Consider the following 15,172-nt stretch of genomic DNA (forward strand, 5'->3'; position numbering starts at 1 on the left):
AACTGGCTGGCTCTAAAGAAACACCCTGACCACTGTGCCCTTCCCTCACTGCTCAGGACGTCTTTGAAGAGGAAATGCACTTTTCCTGTACAAATCTGAAAGGAATATCACTGGCACCAGGTGGTGAGCAGGATGGGGCTTAAAGCACCAATTGTCAAAAAGGCCACAAAGAGTCAGGACAGCCCAGAGAGGCAGAGAGGACAGCACAGACAGGCAGGACAGCCCAGAGAGGCAGAGAGGACAGCCCAGAGAGCCAGGCCAGCCCTGTGCCTCGGTGCCCCGAGGGCCGTGCAGGACAGGACGGAGCTGTGCCCGGGGCCTGCCAGGCCTAGTCCGCACCCCGAGCCCCGGCACGGCCCACAGGGCAGGGCCGGGCAGGGATGGGCAGGGCCGGGCCGGGCAGGGCAGGGCAGCAGCCACCAGCACCCAGCTTGTGATAAACGAATTTACCAAATTTAAGAACCGTATAATTATCTTTATTATTGTTTTGCGGAGAAAAGAAGAAACCTCACAACTTGTAAAAGTTGTAAAGCCCGGTATGCTTTTATTATGACGCGCGCCGGATGCAAGACTCCCCAAAAGGGCATGCGTACCCCTGAAGATTTCAGACCTCCTTTTATCCCCCTTCCAAATGCATATGCATACAGTTTCACAATAAGTTCATACATATTCATCTTGCATGACACTTAGCACTAATTCTTCTTTATCGGAGGAATTCCTAGGTCGGGGGCAGATTGACCTCGTGGTTTTTCTGTTTTTCTTTCTCTGTCTCCTTGCTGTCTCTGGAACGCGGCCTCTCCTTCAGCTTTAGCTCCACAGACCCTTCACCTCTCCTAGACACTTCACCTAGTTCAGGATGGATCCTTATTCTGTCTCATTATTATGCAAGCAAGAATAAGCAAGATTCAGCGCTGGGCAGCCAGGAGTCCCCACTCCTCTTAGGCGCGCGCCTTTCCCCCTTTAAAGTTCGCTTTTTATTGTCCTTTTTCTCCGGATTCCTGGATGACATGGTCCGTCTTCTGCGCTTGCTCCTCCGGTTGCTAGGGGGTCTTTTTCTGCCTTCTGGTGGTCGTGGGATGAAGCCCCCAAGTCTTCCTCTTTGGCCGCTTTCCTTATAAGGCATGTCTATAAGTCTAAATTCTACAAGCTAAGCAATTCTTGCAAGGTTAATAATTGTTACCAGATGTAACGGTATCTAGTTACAGAGAGTCTCCTATATCTATGGGGTGGAATTTGCAAACCCAGCAATTCTAGCGAAGTTAGTAATTGTTACCAGATGTAGCTGTACCTAGTTACAAGGGGGGGTTTGTAAACAAAGCAATTCCTACGGAGTTAAAGGTTTTACCATACGTGACTGCGCATAGGTATCCTGCTAAACAAGAGCTATTTAGCTATTGTTTTATAATTTAAATTATCTAGCTATTAATGAACCAACGTATTGTTACTTATTACAAGCTCATCCCCGAGCAGCCGCAGGGGCTCCCCAAGCACTGCTCCGGGCCCGGCTGTGTGAAATGCTCCATTCTGCCGGAACCCTGCCCGCACACCCCGCACACACAGAACGGCCTCTGCCCCTTGTTTGCTGTAATTTGTTCACTCCAATTTTCCTGAAACTCTCCGAAGTTAGTCATTAGCGCAGCATATAAGAGGGGAAAGGACAGCCTGGCTATCAACAAACTGTCACTTGATATTTGGAATGGCTGGCCTAGATTTTGGAGGAGTTAATATTAAATTGACCAAGTAATTCTTTGCTACCCTGAGAAATTTGTAGTCCTAAAGGGAGGAATTGTTTCATTTTGGACAGTTCAATACACAAACAGCCAGCCTGAGTGCCACACAAATGTCAGAGCAGCAGTGCAAATAACATGCACCACAGAAATATTTTCTTAACAAGTGCAAATAGTAACACATCTTAAAAATAAAAAAAATCTAGCAAATACTGATATACTGCTTGGGAATGTCACAGAGCTTTTCCCCTCAAGAATTGCACAGTGATAAAATATAGCATGAAGGCCACTCTAAGAGGGAAATAAGTTTGAAAAAAAGAAAACTTTTTCATTTGTATAAATATCAAACACCACATGTTCAGGATGTGATGGTTAAGGAAAGGAAACAATCTATTATTACTTCCATCACATCAGAAAATAACAATTTTTTATCAGTCAGGTATATACAGTAACTTTATTAAGAACCTGTACTGAGAACTGAATGATAAATATATCCCACACTCCCCATCCATGAAATTTATAAATTATATTAAGTCCTGCTCTTGCTTTTCTTAAGCTGTATCTGGTATTACTCTTCTGTTGTAATATCATTCAATTTTTAACCAACATCTTTTTTTAATTTACTTAAATAATTACACAGAGCCCATTCAGTAATGCAATCGGAAATACTTCACTCAGAAGAGTTTTATGAAATTATACTATTCTGCAGAAATAAACAAAACAAACACTGTCCATTTCATGGTAAAGTCCAAGAACCAAGTCTGACATAGCAGTATTTTATTTAAACATTAAACATAAATTTTGCTTTTCTTTTAGATATATTCTTCTATATTAATTTTTTAAATTTTCAGTTAGAAATTTTTTGTTTAAATTCTTCTGTGTTTCAGGTTGTTTCTCCCAATATCCATTAGGAAGTCTCTTCTCTCTGCATGAACATATCATTTCTCCTACCACTAACAATGAACAAGGACTCGATTCCAGGAGAGCCTCTGCCAAAACTGCAGTAGCATTTTGGCATCATTCAAAGGGTTTTTTCAGATATATGAAAATGCTCTCATTCCAACAATTAGAAAATATCAATATGCTAGTTATTCAACTGAAGAGCAATGGTAGCTATGTGGCAAATTGGTCTTTTGCCTATTTAAAATACTCTTTGAAAAGATTCTCATCCACTCCTCTTTGAACAACACAAACCCACCCCACAGAACAAAGGAAGGATGAGAGAAGAAAATCTGGAATTCTGTGCAGCATGCATTACATTTTCAATGAGAACAGCTGCATCACACAGTGCAAAATAGACTTCAAACAGAAAACACTTCCTGCAATAAACAAACCATTTTAGTTTTAGCAAATTATTAAATCCCAAGGGAATCTGTCTGTATCCTTCAACTAATTTAAAGATTTGCATGCAAAACTCAGCATGTGGGGCACATTTGGATTTGAGTCAGGTACTTTAAGGGACTTTGAGACCATAAAAATCAGCAAATGGATTAAAGCAGACTCAGTACAGGCTTTCCATCTCTGATAGGTATGCCTGGATTAGTCACTGGAATAATATTACTCATAGTTTAAGCTGATGTAAGCTGTTAATGTTAGATTTTTAAATCATTTGAGAACACTGTGCACAAAGCAACACCACTCCACAGAAACAAATTGTTTGAAATGTAAAGAGGGATTTCTATTGCAGCACGCCTGGGACTGAAACCAAAACCCCATGATTAACACCCTCATTGCTCAGGATCAGTTTCCTGTGCCCAAGGAGGCACTTGGATGTTCTGCCTTTCAGTGATCTGCTCGAGGTGAGCTTGGGCTCAGCACAGCACCACAAATGCAGCAGGACACACAGCACCAGGGCAGGGGAACTGAGGGATGGGGGGAGTTATTGTTTGTGCTTTTAAACCCTTCCTGTGTGATTTTATACACTTCCTGTGGCTCTGGGACTTGGGATGGCATGGGAATATCCCTGGTGCTGTATCACTGAATGCCCCAAATTCCCTGGCACTCAGTGGGAGTGCTGCAACAGCAGCAGAACAATGTGAGTGCAGCAGCTGAGGAACATCCTGCCTGACACACACCAAGCTAACGAAATGAGGCATGGCTGCATCTGCAGGAATGCTGCACCAGTGTCGTGGCTTCAGCTACCAGAACACTGTGGGCAGGATTCTGTCAGCCGTGACAGGAAAATGTGTCCTCCAGAAATGCCAGGAGAAAAGCACTGAAAACATCAGCTTTGTGGTTTTTTTAATTGGTACCCCATTTTAATATCAAGATACATGCAATGCAGAATACAAATGAAATACAAAGCTTGTCTTCAACTCAGTTTCTACACACTAAATTTTGGGAAAATCAAGCTAGCAGAGTAAATAATGCCTCCTCCTCCTTGCTCTCAGACACAAGTTCCTCTTCCCTTCAGAGCTGATGACACTGCATGTGCTTGGATAAAGTGGGATTCCCTGGGATCCCACAGTGGTTCCCCTGCTTGTCTCAGCACCACCAGACCCTCCTGCACCTGAAAGCCTCTTTTGGGATCTAGCACTTAAGGGAAGAGAGCATCAGGGCACCTCAGTGAAAAGCAGCCAAAGAGGCAGTGCAGACTGCAAGAAAGCAGAGGTGAATGAGGTAACAGACCCATGGCACCCAACATCAATGTAACTGCAAGATGGAGAGCTTACACAAATTATTAATATGGTCAGTAATAAGAAGGATTCTTACTCCCCAAGACAGAAATAGAGGGAAAAGCATAAAACAAAGCAAGTAAGAAAGGTTAAGGTTTGAAAGGTAAGAAAGACAAAGGGGGCAAAGCACAAACAGGACAATGTTGACATCAGTTTATCAAGTTCCTTGGTATTTCCTAAACCCCCTCTTACTGGGGTTTTAATAACTTCAGCTTTCACTAAATTTAGAACTTAGCCTTCATAGTTAAATGTACAAACTATATCAAATTTCCCAACTGTTCACACACTGAAAAGCAAAGAACCAGCTAAAGATTGTAGCAATAAAAATATTTTCCTCTTCTTAAGGGGAACTCATGACTGTGGAGTCTGAGTTGTGGTTCTGAATACTCAGAGTAGCTAACACTTCAGCTTCTGGTTCATTCAGTGTTGTTTATTCTGCTGCTGTTTTATTTCTCTGTAAACAAGCCTGATGAAAAGTAATGAGATTGCCTGTTATAGTACTTAGGGGATATGAAAATTGCCTGTTACATTAAAATAATTAGAGAAGAAAATAAGATCATATTAATCGCACTCTACAGAAGCTTACCCAAGGTATGCAAACCCATCCTTTGAGGATCACAAAAAATCCTACTTAGAGCCCACTGATGGCCCAAAAACCTCAACCATCAACCAAAACAGGAACAATTAATAAAAATCTGTGAAGCTAACTGCAGTTGGTGCTGTAAATGGGTGGATGTTGCAGCAGTGGGTGTTGCTCATTATGAAATACCCCTGATTGCCATGTGCAGCTCCTGCTCTCCACAGCACCGAGTGTGCCCCTGGCTGTGGGGAAGCCTTGCTGCACCAGCAGCCCCAGGCTCTTGAGCTGAACAAGGCACCCTGATGTCCAGCTGAGCCTGGCCTGCACAACTTCTGAGGAACTTTAAATCACTGCTTGTTCTACTTGGTGATACAAGAGATTTGGATTTAGGGAGACAGACCTCCCCTAAGCATGAGACATATCTATAATGTAAACCCAATTAATTTCAATGGTTTTCTTCTTAGCATTCTAGAACTTTCAGAGGAGAAGGTCAGTGCACCACTGATCTCTCCCAGGGCTTGTCCACATGTGTGTATCTACAATATACACACACCACCTACATATTTGGCTTAAACACACATTTTCTGAGACATCTCCACAAATTCACTTTTCAAGGGTGTCTTTTTTAATGTGCTTTTATTCATACAATTCCCTCATATTTCAAGATAATCTACTGATTGCTAAGTAGAGAATTTTAACTAAGATAGAGCGCGATGCTCAGGTTCTCCAAGCTGCAGCAAGCCTTACAAAGACAAAAGACAGCTCCCTCCTTCTACCTGCAGCAAAAGCTTGCTAGGCAATATTTCCATTTGAGTCCATTATTCATCCAGCATCCTGAGGAAAAGCTTTATCTGTGTTGATTCACTTTTAGTCCCACAAAGTTCAGCGCTGTTGTTTTTAAATGACACCTGGGTAATTATGCCCGCAGAGCCTATCTGATAAACATCAAATTTTGCATACAAATTAAAAACAAATGAGAAGCCTAAAAAGGTTAGTGCTCAGTTAGATATGGATCTAATTGTAATAACATTTTAGAGCTACTTTAGGATAATGTACACCTCTATTAAATATTATGAACCATATTTTAAGCAACTGAATGGATTAATCTTTGTTTAGTCACACACTCTCACACCTACTTCCTTAATTCACTTTACTACATTAGAACTTGAAGGACTGCTATTAAAAAGAAACAAAAATCCAAAACTGCAGCTTGTTCAAATTAAAAACAAAACAAAACCAACAAATAAAAACCCTCACAACCACAGGAATCCACACAGACAAATTTTAAAAAAATGTGCAAGGAGATATTTACTTTGTCAGGCAGAAGAGTATTTATAACTTGTTCATTTTTCTAACATTATTAGCAAGCATAAGTGTCTAACTGGAAAAATGTAATACACACTCCTTTCAGAGTCAAGCAGGCAATTAGAGCTAATCAAGACACAAGTTGTTCTCATCTTACAAATGTCACATTCTTTGCAGGAAGGAAAGATCCTAACTAAATATCACCCTGTACAAATTTTAGGAAAATTAACAACATGAAAGACAAAATGTCCAGCAACTAGGAAACCATGGCTCATTATGTCTCAGCCTGCACCCAGTGAACTGAATCAGTCAGTGGAACACAAAACCTTTTCCTTCTGATTTCTCCTCTTCATTATCATTTTCCTAAAATTAAGAAGAAAGGGCTCAGCAGCTGTTAGCAGCTGTTCACTCTGGCATTTCAAAAACTGGTAAAGGTGACTGTCAAAATTAGCATGTGCAAATTGCTGAGAATTTTTTTCAATTCCTTCTACTTTAAGGTATCAAGTCTACACTGACATAACAAAACAAAAAGCTTTGTTTTCCCATGGAACCTACCTGTGGCTGAATGCCCCTCTACACTCTCTTCCAATCCTCAGAAAACCCCACTTTACTGTTCAAGTGTCCAACATTCAAAACAAAGCTTCAGAAGTTCTGGTCTTTGTTTGTCAAGGTGATTTTTACTTTTTAACATCACCCTCCATTTCCCAGGGAATGTGCTGCATTATAAATTACTGAAAAGTCATGTTGAACACAGCACAGGAAAGATTACTGTTCCAGATGGACTGTAATTCTAATCATGCACTTAGTAAAGATTTTTTTTAGTATCAATATAAGCCTAGGGCATTGAGTCACTGAAACAACTCAAGTCTAGACAGAGCAGCTACTTCAGTAAGAGATTCTTTGTTTGTACTGCCATGGATCAATGGATTCTCCCCTCGAGGGTGACTCAAGGGATGGTTTAAAAGACTTTAAAGGATTTCAGGTTCCTCACCTGCCCTTTGCTTCCTCACTCTGCTCTCCCTCTGCCAGGAATGTGCCCTTTAGTCTGGCACAGCAGTGAAGGCTGGGCAGAAAGCACCTGGTTGGATTCAGCTGCATTGTTTCTCACTGTGTGGGACCCCAAGTTAACCACAGACAAACATGTAAGAATAGAAATTGCCCAAGCCAAGTGAAACATCCCCAAACTATGTAGCAGAAAAAAGGCAAGAGTTCCTCAGTACTGGAAATTTGTACATCTGGACAGGTGTGCCCTTTGAGGAGAAAACACAATTCTCCCTCACCAAGAGGCCATTAACATTTGTGTGAAGAACAATTTTGCTGTTCAGTGAAAGCTATTCTTGCTGCTTATACTCTTGGTAGGTTTTTAATTACAGCCTGAACTGAGTAGAAAATGAGTTTGAGAGAAGCAGGGAAAAGCCTGAAAACATCTTTCCTTTTGCACTGAACTCCTCCTGGCACTGACAGGAAAACTGGTGGAGCTGATGGCTGTCCTTGGGACATCTCGTGCCAAAGCTCCCAGCAGCTGACCCAACACTCCACTGCCTTTACCAGGCCTTCAGAACTGGCACTTGGAAAGGCTGAAGGATGTAAACACCAAAGAACCACCTAAGAACTGAGAAGTCTGAAGGAAAACAGAGGTCCCTAGGAGGGACTAGAGATTCCTGCAGCCCTCTCTTATCAGCACTTTCAAGGGACAGCAATTCAGCCCAAAGCACTCACTGCCTTACAGTGTGGTCTCCTCTCACAGTGTATGCAAATTACCACAAAAAGTAACTTCTGGTAACTTAATTCATTCAGCTGAATGAATTCTTGGTAGGGGAGCCAGAAGGATCTGAACTCTAAATCCATGACCATCACAAATTGGCTGAAACAGATTTATCTGTTCCTTTAACAAAAGTTTCAGTATCTCCCTTGTTTCACAGCATAGCAGTTTTAAGTAAGTGCACGCTTGAAAAAGCAGACAATGAAAGAAAAAGGACAAGATGATAATCAGATGGTATTTTCTTTCCATAACTGGCTATCAGACAGCTCCAGGGCATTCTAGAGAGAAATAAAGAGACTTGTTTAAAGACAGTTACAGGAAGAACTCAAATGCAGGGGTACAGAGGCAGGAGATGTAAATAGAGGTATAAAATATTTTGTAAATGTAGATACAAAACATTAGCCCTGTCCTAAGACTCCTTAAGGAAGAAAAGTCACAGAGACAAACTGATGGATAGTGAAGTATCAGGTTTGTTTTGAAGTTAATTTGAAATAACAAGACTCATCCCATGGCCTCACATAAAGCATTACATTTTGATTTGTGTCCATAAAAGCTGTATAGTTCCCTGGGATGTATTATAAGGGCTTGCTCCTTTTTTTAATTGAAGGCAACAGCAAAACTTGAATATGAAACAGATGAAATTCTCACCTATTGACCAAATGCTGATGTACCACATTCCCATGCTTGTTCTGTGTATGACACTCTCATTACTCTGTAACTCTGTACATTTTCAGAATGGCACATCACAGCTCTATCACTTCTATTGCTTCCATCCTTCAGCTCACTTTATTCTCCTGCTTCAGTGAGGTTAATGTTCATCCGTCCTCTTCATGATCATCTGTTTTTCAGCTCTGTCATCTTCATGGAAAATATTCCATTGCCCTATTGTAATTTTCCATCACAACATTCTCAAGCCACCCAGAACTGTGGCTGTCCCCTTATGCCTTTGTTTTCCAAGTTTTTATTCTCAGGATTCTATGGCTGAGTCTCGACATCGCCCCGAGAAGTCTGAACACCCCTTGTCCATGAAATTTAACAATATACCAAAATCCTTGGGCTGAAAATATTGCCACTAATTCTAAATACAATACATTCAGAAAAAAATGCAATTTTGTGTCTTATGAAAGGGCAGTCAAGGTCAAGCAATCAGGTAGCAACACAGGCACAAGAGCAGAAGCTTAATAAATGCTGTAAGGCCTTTGCAAGAACCTTTCCCACCTTTGCCAACTGCTGAGATATTCATCTGGAGCTACAAGCATTCCTCCCCAGCCAGTTCACAGCTGTTGAGAGGTAAATACACTTCTGCAGGCTACAGAAAAAACCCATTTCCTGCAGATCCCTGTAATTGCTACAGAGACCAGACCCAAATTATCTGCCTCCTTTTTTTAAAAAGAAAGAAAAAAAAAAGGAGCTTTCCTTTTAGTCTGTGGTAACCTTTCAACTGTCAGCGATGATCAAAAGAAAAATGAAGAAAAAAAGAAATCAGCATTCCAAACTGGACTACATTCTTTCCAGGACTGAACAGAATTATTTATAAAAACATTCTGGTTTGCCATACAGTTTTGTAAGTACAAACTTTTAGCTGCACTTTCTGTGTAAAGTAAGTCTAGAGTTTTACACTTCCTGACTGAAAAGACAGAGGGTTGCCAGAACTTCCCCCTCACTGCACAGAAATGTAATATATGCAATGAAATTCAGCCTGCAGAACAGATGCCCCCTTGAATAGAAACTGCAATGGGAAGGCTTCTGAACTGTAAATCTAAGATAAGCTGGGACATCCTGATGCTCACCTGAACCTGAACTCCAGACAATATGATGCTCACATATCACTGGTAATTAAACACTGCTGTGGGTTTTACTCCAGAATTGCTGTCAGAGATGAGAACTACTACAATTGCTGTGATATTATTAGATTATTTATTAATTTCAAAGAACTTCAAAAGAGATTCTTCATAACTAGAAATTTTATTGAGACACACCCCAGAAGGAATGAAAATGGGAAGGAAGGCTGCAAAGGAGCAGATACAAATAGGGATGCTCCCTGTTTGGGTACAATGCCAGGAGGGCTGAGGTCCCCTTCCCCAAGCACTTCAATAGTAGGAACCCTCTCACCTGCATTTCCAAGCAGACCAAAGGTATCACACTCACTGACAAATTCAAGCCACTCACTTGAAAAACCATTTACATTTAATGTGCAGTATTCCCTGTCACAGTGATTGTAGCTGAGGTTAATTACATTCTAAAGATAATTTAACTTGAATCACATCTTCATCTTCTCAAACACATTCAAGCATGTACATAGCCCTGGGCCTCGAGATCCAAGGTGGTGGAGGTGAGGGTTAAAACAGCCTGGAGAAGAGCAGGGTTGGGGTGGAGAGGAGAGGCACAGGGACCCAGAGAGCAGCCAGCCTGGTTTTCCAACCTGCAATTCAGGCAATCTGGTAATATCCCTTGGTAACTGCTGCTTCTCCCCTCTGTTTCTGCCCAGATCCCACTGTCCATGAACATGTCAACGTTCCTGGCCTACGAGCAGCCCACGTTGAGCTACTGCGGGGTGCACCACGAGCTGCTGGCCCACAAGCCCTACGAGGGCAGCAGGCAGGAGGAGCCGATGGACACGGGGCTGGAGGCGGAGCTGGACCTGAGCACCATCACCACGGCAGCACGGAGCCGGGAGCAGGGCCAGCAGCTGCCCTAGGGAACCCTGGAGCCGGGAGCAGGGCCAGCAGCTGCCCTAGGAATCCTGGAGCAGGGAACAGGGACAGCAGCTGCCCTAGGGAATCCTGGAGCCCCTAGGGAACCCTGGAGCCCCTAGGGAACCCTGGAGCAGGAAACAGGGACAGCAGCTGCCCTAGGGAATCCTGGAGCAGGGAACAGGACAGCAGCTGCCCTAGGGAATCCTGGAGCAGGGAACAGGGGCAGCAGCTGCCCTAGGGAATCCTGGAGCCCCTAGGGAACCCTGGAGCAGGGAACAGGGACAGCAGCTGCCCTAGGGAACCCTGGAGCCCCTAGGGAATCCTGGAGCAGGGGCAGCAGCTGCCCTAGGGAATCCTGGAGCAGGGAGAATGGACAGCAGCTGCCCTAGGAATCCTGGAGCAGGGAGAATGGACAGCAGCTGCCCTAGGAACCCTGGAGCAGGGAGAATGGACAGCAGCTGCCCTAGGAACCCTGGAGCAGGGAACAGGGGCAGCAGCTGCCCTAGGGAACCCTGGAGCAGGGAGAATGGACAGCAGCTGCCCTAGGAATCCTGGAGCAGGGAGCAGGGGCAGCAGCTGCCCTAGGGAACCCTGGAGCAGGAAGTGGGGAGAATGGACAGCAGCTGCCCTAGGGAATCCTGGAGCCCCTAGGGAATCCTGGAGCAGGGGCTGCATCCAAACCCTGGGGGAAGCTATGGACACCAGTGAGCAGGCAGTTCTGTGGGGTGTAGGATCCCTGTGCAAATTAAAAGTCAATCACAAAGATTAATTGTTTCCAGTCTACAATTTGTAATTAGTTCAGTTGTGCAGTATTTTTTTGACTTCAGAGTATGACCCTCGAAAGTGAATCTTTTTCAAAACTCATCCTACCTACCTGTATAAACTGTACAGATGTAATGTATTTTTCATATTGTAAAGTTTCAATTACCAAGAACAACTGGTATGTACAGTGCCATAATTTAATTACATCTTACTTTACAAGCTTCAGTTTCTAAAGCTTCAAATTAACAAAAGTTATTCCTTGTGTTATTAAGTTACTCTGTTTTGTAGGGATCATTTTGTTACTGCTTTTGTGCCCAGACAACTTGAATCTAAAATTCTGTCCTTTGCAGAATATGCACCATTTTTACTGTGTTTAATGTGTAGAATTTTATCTACTGGTTCCAGAGGGAGGGTTTAACTATTCAAACTTCTAAGAAATTCCTGAAATATATATATATTTCCTAGAAATGAAAACTAAAAAAAAAAATTAATTCTTCTCAAGCTTACCTATTGCCTTGAAATACAGCCTGGTTTTTAACAACAAAGCTTGGTTTTGCAACTGGTAGTCAAGGCTGATGATATTTTATTAGGTCTCACTGTTCTGCAAGGACAGGAGACTTCAACAGGCAGCTACAAAATCTGCTGTGAGAGCCTGCCAAACCAGGCATTTGTATTTCTGCTTAAAGACAAAGGGGTCCAAAACCTACTTCTGTCACAGGCAGCTGCTGACAGAAGTGGCAACAGAAACAAATCCTTCTACTACTCCTAGAATGTAAAATGTCACTCAAAAGAAACATCCACTTGCTGAAAAATCTAGTCATTTGGAAAAAAATGCTAAAAGTTTACAGTCCTTTAACATTAGGATAAAGCAAACAAAGAAAAAGCCCAAAACTTCTAAAAACAAAAATATAATGTAGTAGTATTAAGTCTTTAACAATTACTACATTGCTTATTTGTCTGTCATTTAATATCTGGATTGAAGCATTCTTATACCCCATTCTTTTGTTTTAGATCTTCAAGACTTCTCAACACTGTATGAGAGTAACTTTTTATACCACTACACACTACCCTGTAATCATAAAAGATTACAGAAATTAGGAAGACATTATATCATGCTGACTCTGTGAAAAACAAAATGGGAACACAAGCCTTCCAAAATATAGGAAAAAAAAGTTTCATATGGTGAAGCAACTTTTTTATAATAAAGAGAAATTATATAACCTCAAATCTATTTTTCTGGATCTTTATCCTACCATATTTTCATGTAGTTTCAAAGCAGAAGATTGAATTTTAAAATTACAGGGCAACTGTACAAAACAAGGTGTATAGAATGAAAATCAGCTTCAAAAATCGGTAACAAATCAACCTGCATTCAGTACCTGTTAAGTGAAAACAAAGTGTCAAAAGCAAATACATTGTACTGCTTATTTATTAGCACTTCGATTTTGTACCATATTTTGCATAAATTATTTCCTCTTCAAAACATTAATTGTCTTTTTAAGACACCTCTTACACCGGCACACTTCAGCTCTGTATTTCTTCCCTGGTTCTTGAATGTGTTACACTGGTTCTGGAATGTGTTACCTTCCACAGTGCTGGAATTTTCCTACGCATGAGTCTGAAGACACATTTTGCTCATTGCCCACAGCTAACGAACACCCAGGAGTCCCTCTGGAGCTGTGGGGGACTCAGTGCTGCTCAGGCTGCAGGGAGGAATTACCTGAATCCCTCCACAGCTGGTTTGAGGTGCAGTGTTGTGCCATTCTGGCTACTGGAGCAGGCCTGGAAGGAAGGAGCAAACACCACCCTGCCAAAAGGTGCTTTCAGCTGCTCTGCTCTGTCCTCCCTCCTGTGTGCTTGGACCCTGGGGCATTGGCAGTGTGTGAACAAGGGCCTGGCACCAAGGGAGATGCTCCCAATGCCCAAATGTGTTCCAAGGTTCCAGCACTGGGCACTGGCAAGCTCAGACTGGGGAGCATGGGAACAGATTCTCTCATGCAGACACACAAGAAGGTTTGGATGAATGCTGAAAGAGGCACAGCTGGGCAGACATTCATACACACACCAATATTTCCCCTTTTCTCTTCCTCAGTCATGAATCAAAGACTGCCAGTTCCAGATGCCACAGGACAAATGGCAGGAGCAGAGTCACAGAATCAGCCCCTGACAGATTCCTCACACTCTCCCAATCACTTCCCAGGCATCTGAATCATCAGGCTCTCTGTAACCCCAGAATGGCAGTGCTCTGCAAGATGGATTGTTGCATAGCTTTGCAAGGGTTCCTCAGGGTGAGAGAGATACACAAGAACCTTGACTCCATGATCAGAAGGCTGGATTTATTATTTTATGATATATAATACATTATGACTATACTAATAGGAATAGAGAGAAAAGTTGAGAAGCTGCTAAGCTAAGAATAGAATAGGAATGAACAACAAAGGAGCTTTCTCTGATCTGTCCCAGAGAAAGCTTGGTCTTTGATTGGCCCTTAATTGTACACAAGCAACATGGGCCAATCACAGATGCACCTGCTGTATTCCACAGCAGCAGATAACCAGTGTTTACATTCTTCTTCTGGGGCCTCAGCTTCCCAGAAGGGAAAATCCCAAAGAAAGGATTTTTCACAAAAGATGTCTGTGACAATGGATCCAGCACCCAGGGCCCAGAGCAGCAGGGGGTGTGTGGGGTGTGTGCCCACCCCAGTCCCAGACTGCTAAAACATACTCAGTGGTATGATACCCTTTTTTAACATGGACTACACCAGCCTGAAACCTGTTATTCTCAGTAAGACAGATGTCTCCAAGAAAGCTAGGTGGCAGGTATCTCTAAAAGATCCTCATGATGAAAACACCCAGGTTAGGCTGGCCCAGAAAAGACCCACTCCTGAATCCTGACCTCAGCTTGGGTACCCCTGCTTGCCACCAGACTGCTGCCAGCTGGGCTCTGATTCTGGCTGCACAGCAACAGGAAATGCTTTTGCTCCATGGATAAAACACAACAGCATCCCCAATAAAGCCCCAGCCTCCCAGCTAAGGTAGCAAGAAGAAAGGAGTCTGTGGGTTCAAGTATTCATCAAGAGGGAGTCACTCCCATGTATCATTTCCCTTTGTTCCACACACCAGGAACAGAGGGCATCCACCCCTGTCTCACTTAGTGACACCACCAGAACCAGGCAGGTCCTTTCACCAAGAAAAGGCTGGGGGAAGTCATTAAACTTGCAAAATACAGACTGAGAGACAATATAACCTCTAGCAGTGAAAAACCCGAGACAAGGTTAAAAATAAACCTGGCTGCAAGCAACAATTCCCACCACCATCCATCAGTGGCTCACGCTGGGGCAGCAATGCACAGGGCAGAAACACCCAGCAGCAAAGCAAGCCCAAGCAGCTGGCTGGAGCTCCTCCCTAGGGAAGGGGCTGGATAAAAACAATAATGACTCATTAGACAAATTCCTGCATGTATCTCAAGACTGTAAAAAAAAAAAACAAACACCATCTAGACAAAAAAGCAAATGACTGCTTCAATTAAAAAGGTATGAAAATTTGAAGTACAAACTACTCTCAAGGGATCTGAGAGCTACCAGTAACAAAAAAGTTCCCAAAATATACACAGTTTTCAGACATACATCCTAAGTATCAGACTTCTTTTGGCAGCACACAACCAGT

At 42.7% G+C, this 15,172-nt stretch overlaps 2 protein-coding genes across 8 annotated transcripts in view; one reads left to right on the plus strand and one right to left on the minus strand.

Annotated features, from left to right (window-relative positions):
* Nucleotides 1–14,996, plus strand: part of LRRTM3 (leucine rich repeat transmembrane neuronal 3) — a 76,473-nt gene extending 61,477 nt beyond the window's left edge. For 2 of the 4 annotated variants that reach the window (XM_074544402.1, XM_074544400.1), the window contains one exon: nt 10,538–14,996. In XM_074544402.1, the coding sequence (XP_074400503.1) occupies nt 10,538–10,747 (210 nt within the window). In that variant the 3' untranslated portion in view covers nt 10,748–14,996. The remainder of the gene's footprint in view (nt 1–10,537) is intronic. The other 2 variants (XR_012581052.1, XM_074544403.1) reach the window with 2 other exon arrangements.
* Nucleotides 1–15,172, minus strand: part of CTNNA3 (catenin alpha 3) — a 410,743-nt gene that overhangs the window by 289,159 nt on the left and 106,412 nt on the right. The gene's annotated exons all lie outside the window — the stretch shown is intronic.

Source organism: Zonotrichia albicollis, chromosome 7 (assembly GCF_047830755.1).
Source record: "Zonotrichia albicollis isolate bZonAlb1 chromosome 7, bZonAlb1.hap1, whole genome shotgun sequence".
Classification (NCBI taxonomy): Eukaryota; Metazoa; Chordata; class Aves; order Passeriformes; family Passerellidae; genus Zonotrichia; species Zonotrichia albicollis.